This window comes from Lates calcarifer, linkage group LG21 (assembly GCF_001640805.2).
Source record: "Lates calcarifer isolate ASB-BC8 linkage group LG21, TLL_Latcal_v3, whole genome shotgun sequence".
In the NCBI taxonomy this organism is placed as follows: Eukaryota; Metazoa; Chordata; class Actinopteri; family Centropomidae; genus Lates; species Lates calcarifer.
In genome coordinates, this window is record NC_066853.1 from 11,371,102 (window position 1) to 11,384,385 (window position 13,284).

At 39.0% G+C, this 13,284-nt stretch overlaps 1 protein-coding gene across 1 annotated transcript; it reads left to right on the forward strand.

The window, feature by feature from the left end:
• The first annotated feature begins 3,086 nt into the window (after nucleotides 1-3,086).
• scn3b (sodium channel, voltage-gated, type III, beta) lies at nucleotides 3,087-13,040 on the forward strand. The gene is given in 8 exon segments (XM_051065464.1): nucleotides 3,087-3,303; nucleotides 3,628-3,902; nucleotides 5,436-5,608; nucleotides 5,733-5,961; nucleotides 9,027-9,103; nucleotides 9,105-9,166; nucleotides 11,346-11,429; nucleotides 12,019-13,040. Coding segments are annotated over 6 exon segments (660 nt in total). The 5' UTR covers nucleotides 3,087-3,303; nucleotides 3,628-3,847; the 3' UTR covers nucleotides 11,410-11,429; nucleotides 12,019-13,040.
• Nucleotides 13,041-13,284: the final 244 nt, after the last annotated feature.

Sequence of the window (13,284 nt, forward strand, 5' to 3'; positions counted from 1 at the left end):
CCTGAGAATTACACGCCTTATCAATTAGATTAGCTGCTATGTGCCACTGATCTGGCTTGTGTGTGTGCCTCAAAGTGGGACGTGGCATCATATGACTTCATGCTGAGCTGCTCTGGAGTATTGTGCGTGTAACTGTTTGCGTGGTGATTTGCAGTGGTACAACATTATGCTTGCTCTAGTTGTTTAGATCAACACATGGGTTATTTTTAGCTAGACTGCCTTTGTGTGATGTCTGTGTGAGTATACATCTGTATAGATATGTGCACATGCGTAGGCTTTTGTGTGTGATCTCGTGTTTAATTTGAATGTTGTTTTCTTGGATCCTACTTTGCACAATAAACTGGCAGTAAACAGTCAGATGCAAAACAGCACATTCTACACTGATTCCTCCCAACAACTCACTCTTAGTTTTTTATGAAATATTTCTGAGCAGTGGCAAACTTCTTGTGATAGTTAGTATATGTAATGTATATATTTTGTAGCTGCAAAATCCAATGTAATTTCACAGTGCACTGGGACAGATAAGTGCAGGATGTACAGATACAGTCAACCCACAGGAGGGTCAGGAATGAATATAGATGGGAGATATTTAGAGAAATGAGTGTAGTCCTGCTTGCACTGGCCATATTGCAGCATTAAGAGGTTTTTTCCTGCAAGCAGCACATGAGATTTACATCTCAGTTTCCAGCATGTTTCATCCATGGCTGACTGCTGTAATCATGTCATAATCTTGAAATCCTTCCAAATCCCTAGAAATCTGCTCGTTGCAATACATCCTCAAGAGTGCCTGTACACACACACACACACACACACACACACACACACACACACATACATACACATACATTAACAAACACATACTCTCTATAACTCACTTTTTGTACACTTTGTCCCTAATTTTCTAATGTAAACTCCTGGTTAAAGCTGTATTTTGTCTCAAAATGTTTTAGCATTGGTACTGTCTTTAGGATAAGTTTACCCTCATATAAAAAGACCTTAGCTCTAAGCACAGAGCCACGCCTGAAGTATGAAAACACATTATTTATTCACCCTTTTTCTTTGAAATGCTTTGCTTTTTTGCAGAAAGTAAGCCAAGATACCTGTGAAAACAGAGAGCTGGGCTTGAGGCTTCCTGTTGCGGGCTGTCGCTAAGCAGACCTCCTGTAGTCACCATGGCACTGCATTACCGTTGCTATGGTTTCCTTATCTCCAGGATGTGGTTCAACCAGGCCTGCCATATTTAGTCTGCTCCTCATATTGCCAGCCTACTGTTGATGCTGACAGCCACACAAGAGTGCAATTCAACTGTCTCTCTGCTCTTCTTTCTACATTTAAATCTGCATTAGTAACTCTAAGCATTACTTCATACTCCTGTGGATTTACCGTTTCAACAGTTTTCAGAATTTTTACAGCTCTAACACAGTGTATCCTAAAGGCATACTCATTTGATATTTAAAATAGAAATGCAGTTTTTCAGCTCAAATTTAAAAGAAAAAAATTATGAAATTATCAAACCATTGATTCCCATTCTCCAAAGGAGTAATCCTCTAATACTCCAGATACAATAGCTGCAAGATTAAATGCTGTGACGTCACACTGAGATTACTGCGGCTCTTCCAGGCCCGAGGAGGACACTATCAGAGGTTCATCTTAACCTGTTTTTTCTTTGTTCTTTCACAGAGATGACAGATAACAACAACAAACATCACAGTCATCCTGATTTCTTGCTGGGTGTCTCAGAAACATTTGGGATGGAGTAAAACATTTGAGACAAAAGAGAAGAATTTAGTTTGTGACTTGCAGGCCAAAACACAGAAACAGCATCTCTCTTGGTTGGTATCTTTGTATATAATTATGGTAACAGTGGTTGAAATATTTACTTACTTTCTGTCCATTAAGTTTCACAACCCTTTTCACCCAGAGGGGCAATGCATAAAGATTAGACTTGTCAATGTAAGTCTATTGATATTCATACTGGACATACTGCAGGTCTATAGAACAGAAAAAAGCTAAATGTACTCTGTGGATTTGGTTTTGTGGCCATTTAATTGTATCATCACACTTTCAGCTTCCAAAGTCAAATCACTGCTGTTGTCAGTGAGAGAAAAAATGTGATATAATTATACTGTTCAGCAAGCACTTCAGTCCTCTTTGGTGCAGGCTGTGTTGGTGTGATAGACAGGAATGACGTTTTTTCTACCTGACTCATTGAATCATTCTAACTGAATAAATTAAGATTTCTTCTTTTACCTTTTGTATTTTGACACTTAAATGATAAAAGAAAATGGAAGAAAAACAGAGAAAAGAGGCAGTTGTTACTGGAGCACAGTCATGCAGCATGGAAGAGTTTGTACCCAAATATAAACCGAGTATCGCAGAAAAGGTCAGGCCCTTTTAAGACTAAACTCCAGAGGATGGAAGATCATTAGATTAGTGGGTTGTATCCTGCGCTGTATTTTATCAGCTTCATTGCTGCAGAAAGCCAAAGATATAGATTAGTCTGGCTATGTGCTTAGCAATCATGATTTGAAAATACCAATTCAGGCTAAGAATACTTGAATATGCTTTTATGTCTGCAAACGTGGATATACATTAGTAATGTGTAGCCTACAGTATGTATCCTTTGTAAACCTGCATGTCTATTGCTGCAGCCATGACTGTAGACTGAAAGATTTGGGCTGAACCACTGTATACTCTTAACAGTAATCATATATTTTGTCTTTGGACTACAAAGGCACTGCAAAGACTTTGGAGGTAGAAATGATGGCAAGTACTGATGTGTAACAAATGAGCTGTTGAGAGAAGGAGCTCTGCTAGCAGCTGCTAAACAAGGTTATATAACACATGACAGACAGTTTGCTGTCATTATTTTTCTTCATAGAATAAACCTTAATGTAACTGATTTTCATTAGGTTTATATATCTACACATGCTATTATATAAATGTTGTGGTTTGTTTGTCTAGCTCCTCAGCCTGCAGTCAAAAGAAAAACAAATGCAAACAGGCTTGCATGATGATTTGGTTAGGCCTATCCAAATGACAATAATATGGTCATGCACATTGTAGTGTTGGAGGGAGTGACTCACGCATGCGTATCAAAGCCTCTGCTTCTGCCAGCGCTAAGTGACTGCTGAAAAACAAAGGCAGAGAGAGAGACGCGGCTAGGAAATGTCACCAGTCATTCTTAATAGAGCGAATAAACCATAAACAGTCAATAGTGTTATTGTTTGAGGGGCGAGTTCACAGAACCGTCATCATTGCTTTTGCTGTTTGTGGGCGAACGAGACTCCAGATCTCGCAACAGTAAGTGGCTGAATCGGCTTTTGAGAATCCACAGGTTCTTCCTCTTTGCTTTTTTCCCCCCACCTCTTTCTTCTGTGTTTCTGGATGGATCTGAACCGAATGACAGCATTTGTGGGCGAAGGAACTGTTGCATCACCCCAGTAGCTGTCAGACATCTCGGACTTGTTTATTTCACCGAGTGGAAGGAATAATGAAGTTAGTTCTCTCTTAGATAGATGATGAATTGCCAGGGAGCCCAGGGGCTGGCGGAAGGTTTAGATTAATTGGTGAGCACGTAAAGATTTCACAACATCGTCTCTGCAACTCTCCTCTACCTTTTTGTAGTTTGAAATCCTGCCTTCTGGCAGACAGTTGGGTTTGGATTTCCAGTCGTGAAGAAGGAAGTTACCTGCGCGCTCATCTGCCGATGGAGAGGCGCTGTCCGTGGTTCTGAAGCCGTTTCAGTAACTCCTATTATCTCACCTCTGGCCTCCTGTGAAGACGACTTAAGGGTTCCTCCGAAAACCAACAGTCAGACGGAAACAAACAAACAGAAAAGCCTAATATGGTAACTCAAACCAGAGTTCACCTGCACACTTTGTTACTTTTGATTTTTGTCGGTAAGTATAACTGTGTAAGATAGCTTGGTTGTAAATTCTGCATGCCTTGTCTCAGCGTTACACAGATGCACAAATGACTAATCATGGGCCTTGTTAATGGATTGTGAATCTTCCAACTGGCTGTGAACTCAAAACCCAGTTTCAGAGCAGTCCCACTGACGTCTGCAGAGTGCAACACCGCTCAGTGGTGTCAGCATTTAAGTGCAAATCGGTCGATTCATTGACTTGAGGACACTAAGGTTAAGCTTTTTCCCCTTTCTTTACCCCCCAGTTGGTTTCCTCCCCAACTCTCCCTCTCTGTATCCATATTTCTCTGCCCTCTTTCTATGTGTTTGTATCAGCCCTCAAAAAAAAAAAAAAAAAGAAGTTGAGATGGAATCGATGTTGTCACTGTCTGCCCAGGGGGCTTTGGGTTATATAAGAGCACTGGACCCAACGTTGTAACAGTCACACAAAGACATGTGGCTGGCTCTGTGAGACTACTGCCTTGCTTCAGTCTAGAAGAAATCCATGCCTTCCTCTAATTCTTCCACCTCTTACAAAGCACTCACAGTATATATCAGTCAATTCCTCCCCTTCTTCCCCCTTGCCCACAGTACTTTGCTGTCCTCCTCCTACACAGTCTCTCCATCCAACACTCCCTCCCTCCATTTATTCCTCCCTCTGCCAGCTGATACTAATGGGCAGAGGCCATCATTAGTGCTTACTGGCATGGATGATCTTGGATTTGCTATCAGTATTGTGACTCAAGTCTCTCCAGTGCTCACAGGAGCTGTATAATTGAATTTATGTCGCTTACTGAGTTTTGCGTTGTGCTCAATGTTATATTCAATTCACAGAGTGCAGGAGCTGATGGCCTCAATAAGAAAGACTAGGCCATTTGTTGCTACAGATAAATAACTGTCATAGTAGTGTGTGTGGTTGTATTCTCACAGTCACTGAATAAAGACTGAAAATGACATCTCTGAGTGCTGGGTTTGTAGTTACATGCCAAAACTGGTGCTCATAATTGTTGAGAAGAATTTGGAGAAGATGAATTGTAGCTTCATCTTCTAGCTCTTTTACATTGAAATGCTCTTGTTGATGAGTGCTGATGAGCTCTCTCAAAAACTGCTGCTGGATATAATTTAAACTCTGTAGTTTATGCTCCTCTCCAAACATGTTTTTAAACTTATGAAAATCCTCTGATTCAGATTTTAACATGATGTTTCCCACTTCAATGTAAAATCAAATTTTCAAGTTCTCAAATCACACTTGTGTAAGTTGCACACTGGACCATGATTGGCTTTCAAAGTAGTTGGGCCATGCCATTATATACTTACACAACTTAAACTGAGATTTGAGGCTAGCACAGATATACTTAAGCAGACTGATGTGAAGACATCCTTCTAGTGTCTAACTCTGCACATGAATCATTCTGCAAAGTGAAGGTCAAACATCCAAGTCAAACATATTTTGGAATTAATGGAACTTGAACATTTTGACTGAGCTTTCTTCAGGCTAGCTGTGTGTAACATTTCCATGCTCCTCCAGTCCACCTGAGCCAGCCAGTATGTGTCGACGTCCCATCGGAGACAGAAGCAGTCCTGGGGAAAAACATGATGTTGACTTGCATCTCCTGTATGAGGAGGGAGGAGGTCAAAGCAAAGACAACTGTGGAGTGGTACTACATGCCAAAAAATGAAAAAAACATCACAAAAATTAACGTAGGTTGCTCTGCCATTATTGTACATCATAGGTGTATATGTCTGAACTGTAAGCAGTGTTTTCATACTAGTACATGCTTTGTATATAATTTATGTATGCATTCTTGCTTCTCTTCTGTCGTAGATATACAAGTTTGAGGATGACACACCAGTAGAATTGGATGGACCATTTAAGGGCCGCCTGACCTGGAATGGGAGCCAGGACTTACAAGATGTCTCTATTCAAATCCTTAACGTCACCTTTAACGACAGTGGTATCTATGAGTGCAACATTCTTCGCGAGTTTAAGTTTAACTTCTTCACTCCCTCTGCCCTCACCACGAAGAACATCACACTGAGGGTGAAAGAGAAAGGTGCGGCCGATTGTTTTCCACTCTCTTCCATGTTATTCCTCCCTGTTCTGTGCAAAGCATTAGCCAAAGGTTTGATTTCTATGTGAGTACTTGATGATGATACAAATGAGTTTAACGGGGTTATTCCAGAGCTGCACATGAGGTTATTCAGGCCTTAGACTTGTTTGCTGCTAAGTGCTTCTCAGCCAGTGGCATGCCTCTGCGAGGTTACCAAAAATAGACATCAGTCCCAAGGGATCCACAACTCAAAACTGACACTTAAGCTGAAAACTGTTTTTGCAATTAACATAATATATTGCATTACAGAGTTGTTCCATTCCAACATTTAAAAAAAAAGAAATGCAAGAAATGTTGTTACAGCTCCAAAGCAAATGCATAATTCATATTTGGCTCTAATATAAATATAAGCTTTTTTAAAAGCTAGTAGAGGTCCTAGTGTCTCAACAGGAGAGACTGAATACATTCCTGCTTTACAATATCAGCAGACCAGATATATGTAGATTTCAATTACTTTAATAAAAAGATTTTGATTTGCAGATGCAGGACAATAACTGATCATTTCACTGTAGTATTGCACATTGTAACACAGACTGGCCCAGCTCCTATATTAAACATGATGATGATTCACACAGTTATATGCTGAGGAGGTTCAGTTTAGATGTGTTAATTTGCTACATCTCATGGTAGAAACACTAGTCTGTGTGCTGCGTTGACTTGTGTTCTTTTTGTGTCATACATGCCCCCACCCCCACCCCCCTCTAATGTTGCATAAAGTGTTTATCAGAGCGCTTTAAGTGGGTTTTGCATTCTATTATATATTTCCAGCTGGCTTTTTTCACTAAGTGATGCATCAGTGTGAAGGCAGTCTGCCACTAACAACACCACGTTCCTTCTCTCCCCTTTCTTGTGATTTTAATGAAGAGGAATAATTGTGTGTTTTGTTTTGTCTGCCTTTATTGCCCATCAAAGCTTTCTTCTGTTGTCAGTGAAGGGGTTAATTCATACCAACTACTTTGCTATCTATTAAAAGGGGTAATGTATTCTGCTTCCTGAATGCTTGGCTTGCTGAATGTGTCATTCTCCACCTTGATCGAATATACAATACAACATGTATATTTGGAACAACTTAATTCTCCCCATTTCTTTAACTTAACATTTTCTATATCTGCTTGCACGTGGTACATAGTTAACAATTAGAGGCATATAAAGATAGGCTTGTTGTATCCCAGGGTTTGGTTTGTATTTGGACAAATAGAAGTGCAAGTTTGAATTTAGATTATCCAACAAAGCAACCTTTATAAAATATACTACTGTTTGATTTTGTTATGCATACTTAAAAGCCTCCACTTGACATCTCATACAACAGTGGTATCAAATTTCACAAAGCCTACAGCCAGTTTACTGTACATCATAGCCTGGGGATAATGTTACAGTAATGATGTCCATATTAGTAGAATGCATTTGCTCACATGATGGACGTATCTGTGCTTTCCCATCTAAGGGATTATATTACACTAATAGAGCAGAGACTGCAGAATCTGTGAAAGCTGTCAACTGTCTGGTCAGGAGGCTCTCTGGAATTTGGTACACACTCACTGGCACAGTGACTCACAGTGGGTCATAATAATCCTAAAATGAATAATAGTAAAGCATAGGTTCACATTTTTTCAAGTCTGGTTTAAACACTAGTTAGGTGCTCATGTGTACACAAAATGGTTTTTGCTCGCTGCAATAATTTCTTCTGTTCATACTGGCCATCAAGAAAATACAAAATTTTTGTCTGAAATTCCCTGTTTCCATTACTGTTCTTCCACCACAGCTCAGCCTGGAAACACTGTCTGTGGAACCACAACAAAAACTGTGGAATTCTATTCTAAAAAGTTTGTAACTTTGTTTTGACAAACTGACAGCTGAAGCCTCATATTAACTCCAGATAACTTTGGAATATATTTTTGCATAGAACAAGGATTTTATTTTGTTCCCCAAGCTCTTATACTGGAAGCATGTTGGGAGAGGACCTTTTAATAAACAGTATGAACAGGAGGAAGGATTACAACAACCAAAAACTGCCTTGATGAGCTTATGAGTATTGATTTAAGACAGACTTGTAAACCTATCCCTCAAGTAAAATGCAATGATATCACCTAACTAATTGGTTATAATGATATTTATAATGTTATGATATTATGATATTTATAAAAGTCTACATAAAATCAAAATATGATCTAATCATGTCTCTAAATGTAGAATCTGTGTGATGCCCTGAGAACCACTGTGACCTTGCATATCCATCTTATTTCATTTTTAAAGGTACTTTGTGGAGTTTTTGACCATTAATAGCGCTATTGAGCAATGTTTTTTATGAATGGGTCACTGTTGTGTTTCTATCGTGTACTAGAACAAAGATGCGCTTGTGTACAAGTACTAGGATTCATACTATTCTGCTGATCGACAGCTGTTGGCGCACCAACAAAACATTCCAATGCAACAACAGAGTTAGTGAGGAACAAGACAAAAAGATGGATGTTTAATGTTTTTTTAAAAATCATCTGTGGAAATGTTTTACAAGGAACGAAATACACCCAACGCTTTTGTTAGAGCTGAGGATACATACAATGCATTCTGGTAAGAAACACTAAAAAAAAACCCAAAAGTTTTGTTTGTATACAAGAAAACTCCACAGGGCACTTTTAACTACCTAGGCTCTACTATCGTTGCACCACAGGTATGGTCATAATGTTCTGTATGCAACATAGCGTATATTTGTATATGTGTATCTACGAACAGGATGTTCACCAGAAAACTTTGCTTAAAGCTCAACTGCGTAGTACATATTGAATTGGACTTGTCATTCTGTAACAATGAAGTGTTTGGTAGAATTGCTTTTCTACTATGATGGGGTTGATTGTGGGTCAGCAGTGTTGCACATACATGAACAAGCTTAGTATACTTTCTTAAACCTGTGAATAGATGAGTCTCCCTCCTCTATTCAACAAAGAAAGAAAATATTCAGAGGAAGGATGCAAACTGAATAATGCATGTCCCTTGCTGTTTCTGCTCCACAGCCAGTGAAGACACCACAGCACTCTACTCTGAGATCATGATGTATGTGCTGCTGGTGTTCTTGACCTTCTGGCTGCTTCGTAGAAATGGTCTACTGCTACAGGAAGATCTCCAAGTCTGATGAGCAGGCGCAGGACACAGCGTGAGTCTCACACAGAGATAAATGTACAGATGTACAGACACAATCACAGATAAGTGTGAGTCTGGGAACATTGTGTACCCTGAAAACAAACATGTCCAGATACATAACTGTTCTAACTCTCTCATCTCTATGACTCTAAACACAGCAAGACAGCTTGAATCCTGGTTATTAAGTAATAGTAATTTAAAATCTATATATGTTCTATCTATATAATATATGTGGTAGCAAAAGAAATTTAGGAGGCAATCAGGAAGAGAGCAGGACAGAGAGGAGGGGAGAGAGTCAGGCAAGCAGACAGACGGACAGAGAGGTAATTGAGTCTACACTGTGTCAGTTTGTAACCCTCCTCCAACAGTAATCTGTCTTTCACTAAGACTGCCTGACAGGCCTGAATAATTCTAAGCACTGCTGACTGCTCTTTTTTCTAAACAACCTTTTTACATCTTTGGTGGATTTGCAGCTCCATCAGAAACTGACTTTTTGCGTCACCTTGTCAGTGCTGACAAAGACCCGAATGCACCTGTATAGTCAGCTCCCACCGGATTGTCGTGGTGTTGACGAGGTCAGTCTATCAAGGCTGACAACTTTTGGAAAGGCAATTTATGTCCTGAACAGAACAATTGCAGATAACACACAGCACAGGTGCTGATCGAGTTATTGTGGTCTTCCAGACAATTACTTTTGGTTCCAAGTCTGACTCCTGTAATGACATATAAAGCCCAAGTACTGCACAAGGTATTTCTAACTCTGTCTGCTTTCAAAACAGTGATTATACAAGGAGTGGACACAATACAATATCCCAGAACCTTAACCTTAACCTTAAGATATTCTGCAATACAGTAGTTTCTGTTTACTGTATGTTTACCAGGGGAACAAAAGTTTGCTGCAAAGTTTCCTAAAATAAAAATAAGCTCACTTTATCCATTTATTATTTGACTTAAGTGTGATTAATTGAGGTTGTGATTATTGTGATTAATTGCAAAAATAAATCACTCAGTAAATCGAAAATAATATTTTTTCATTGTGGCTTTAATTAACAACTGAATCAGATAAAACTGTGAGATTCACAATGGAAGTGTTTATTACAGAACTATTCTAAAACTATTCTCCTCCTAAATTATATTTTACTGCATTTTACATCCAAATTCACAATAATATGTTTAATAATTGCAGTTTTGGGGATAAAACATTATTAGAACTCAGGATATACATTTTAGCATTTTTTGAGCTTGGAAACTGAAAACAGATCAATTAGGTCCTTTTTAGATTAATTAATAATAACCATGAATTATAATTTATAGTTATACGCTGCACTTAGTGAAGCATTTAAGCCACAAAGCTGCAGCTGACTAATGTTTTTTTAAGTAGAAATCACATTCCACTTTGCCCGAAGCATTTAGGTAAAGTTAATTGATCCATACACAGATCAAGAGGACACATTAGGTTAAGCATCAAGTGATCGAATGTGTAAACGTCATCAGTTCCTGCAGCTGAAAGAGTTAATGGGCTGTGGCTACCTCAGAGCCATTATTGACCTGTATGACGGCATATCCCACAGTGAGAGGCTACACCCACTCAAAGAGGCTGTTTTGTGGTGGGTTTCTTAGCTACCCGCACTTAATGGATATGTACCACAGCTAGAACATTGCAAGGTTACATTTTGTGATGAATTAGTGGCTCGGATCATATTAGTCATGTTACTGAAAAAGCTGATAATCTGTCGAAGAGATACAAAGTGAGGCTATGTTTGAAACTTGCTGACAGAGTCACAAAGTTCTTTTCACTATAATGAATTTTGCTTCGTCTACACCATTTCTGTGCAGCTCCACTGAACTGAGTGAATATTAAGTGAAGGTATTGTGGTTCTAAACAAAATGAAAGTTTGCTGTTAAATACTGTATAAGGGTGCCATGTCTCCCTCATGTGCAGTCTGTTTAGTGGCTCTCCACTGCTCACTTTACAGTGATGATTTTGATGCTTTAAAATTAATTCCCCCTGGGGGTACTTTCATAAATTAAAAACACCAGAGCCTCGCTGTCCCCAAAAGAAAGAAATGCAGTCATGCTGCACTGTAGTGATTACTGTTCAAACTTTACTAGATTGTGGTGAATGGTGGTAGAAGAAGGCCCTGCCACCAGGTCTCAGACACTCCTCTGTTTTTCTACCAATCTACCTGCAGGACAAACTACCTAGCCATTCCCTCTGAGCAGAAAGACAATCCAGCCGCTCCTGTTACCGAATAAAAGTGGTTGTCATTGACACGGTATTTTCAGTGTGACTCTCTCAACCTGATCCCAACCAGTGAAATCATTCCCCTCTCTTTCAACTCATTGTTTGTACCTTTAGTGGTCATAACTGTGCAAGCTCTGTAGTGGAGTCCTGTTGCTTCAGCACCTTACGTGTCTCCTCTTGCTCGTTCCCGTTAAAAGTGGCTTTCATTCCTGCCATTTTTGGTCCTCCATACTCACTCTCCATCTAGTATACAATGTCTCTCAAGAATTTGCCTTGAGAAATGTTAGAATGTATTTAATGCAGAATATAGTGTTTTAAATCATACAGTTTGATGTATGGCTTAATGTCTCATGTGAGTTCATTTGAGGATGACAAAATCAAATATATACAATTAAAAGACATTCTCCTCTGGCACTGCTCTGCATTATGAGGATAGTAAATTATAGCAATCTAAAATGTATGCCATTTGCATGTATATGAAGTAGGGTACCTGCATTATCATAATCCTAAAGGACAAAGCTGTTTATGTGAATTAGATGGTGTGGAATTTGTATATTGTTTAATATTGCAGATATGACACTAGTTATTTAGCATATAAATCATTTCCATGTTGTTTTCAGGTATTGACCAATCACGATGGGACTTCAGTGTCATGTGACAGAAACAGCATAGAGTCCACAATCTCATCTATGCCACTATGAAGGTATCGTAACTCCCAGACAGCCATGGGAATCCTGCCAACTGACCTCCCCTGTGTATCGACTGTGTCTAGTGAAGAGCCAGTCAAAAATGTCCAAGTGCTCAATTTTTCTCCCCCTTTTTCTCTCACCTTTTCTTCTTTTTACCTTCGTGCCAGGCATCTGAAATCAAGTGCTTTTACAAACAGCAGAACAAAAATGTCAGTATCCTGCACTTATTATCAGAAAAATACCAGCCTTGCTTCATTTGGACCTGCCAGTGCATAGAGTTACTAAACATTTTCTCTGTAGTTAGTGGTGCCTATGTGACTCATAACCTATATAGTCAGATATGATCCAAGGAAAGAACCTGTCCTACTGTTGTCAAGGCTGTCATACTGACTCTGTAGTCACTGTTTAGTTCAGTCTGTTTTATTACAATTTTATAGATCACGCTGAGATTTTGGGTCACAGTTTTATTTGTACTGGCCAATATCTTTTTGATGTCTTTTTAAGGAAAATGGATTGCATAGATTTTATACTGTATGGATGTGCATTTCTCTGTTTTTGTTGTATGAATCACTGTAACAGAAATATATAAAATGTACAAAACCGTATCAAGTTACTCGATTTCAGCTGATCTGAATTCATCTAGAGGTCTTTCCTATACTCTCCTCTGTGTTAATCTTTAATCCACATTCAGCGCTAATGTCAAAGTACATTCAGTAGGTTAACTCTTACTGCATATAATCACTATAAAATTTATTCTTAGGCTTTGACTGTTGCTGATGTTCTACAGTAGCATTGCTATTGAGACTAAATGTGTGCCTATTTCTATAGTACAACACTGTAGAAATGTATGTAATTTGTGATTCAATCATACCGCGCTGTTCTTTGTCTATTACAGATGACATCTCCTGTGTGAGTGAGCTGCTTTTGAACTATTAAATACAATGCATTCCACAGTTCATGTTGAAGCTCTTCTTTCCCCTGAAAACGTCTTACTTCAGTGTAATTGCGCAGATGCCATTGAAATTGCACAATAAGATGAGCCTTTTTTAGCCTTTTACAAGAATGTTGGAAGGAAAATGCAGTATTGACTCTCAGCAGCTTCTATCTTAGGTTCTCCTTATTATCTGTGACTGTGGTTGTGTTGGAAGGGAAGGAGAAGGCTCTAAATGAACCACATTAAGAACCTCTGGCGTTTCC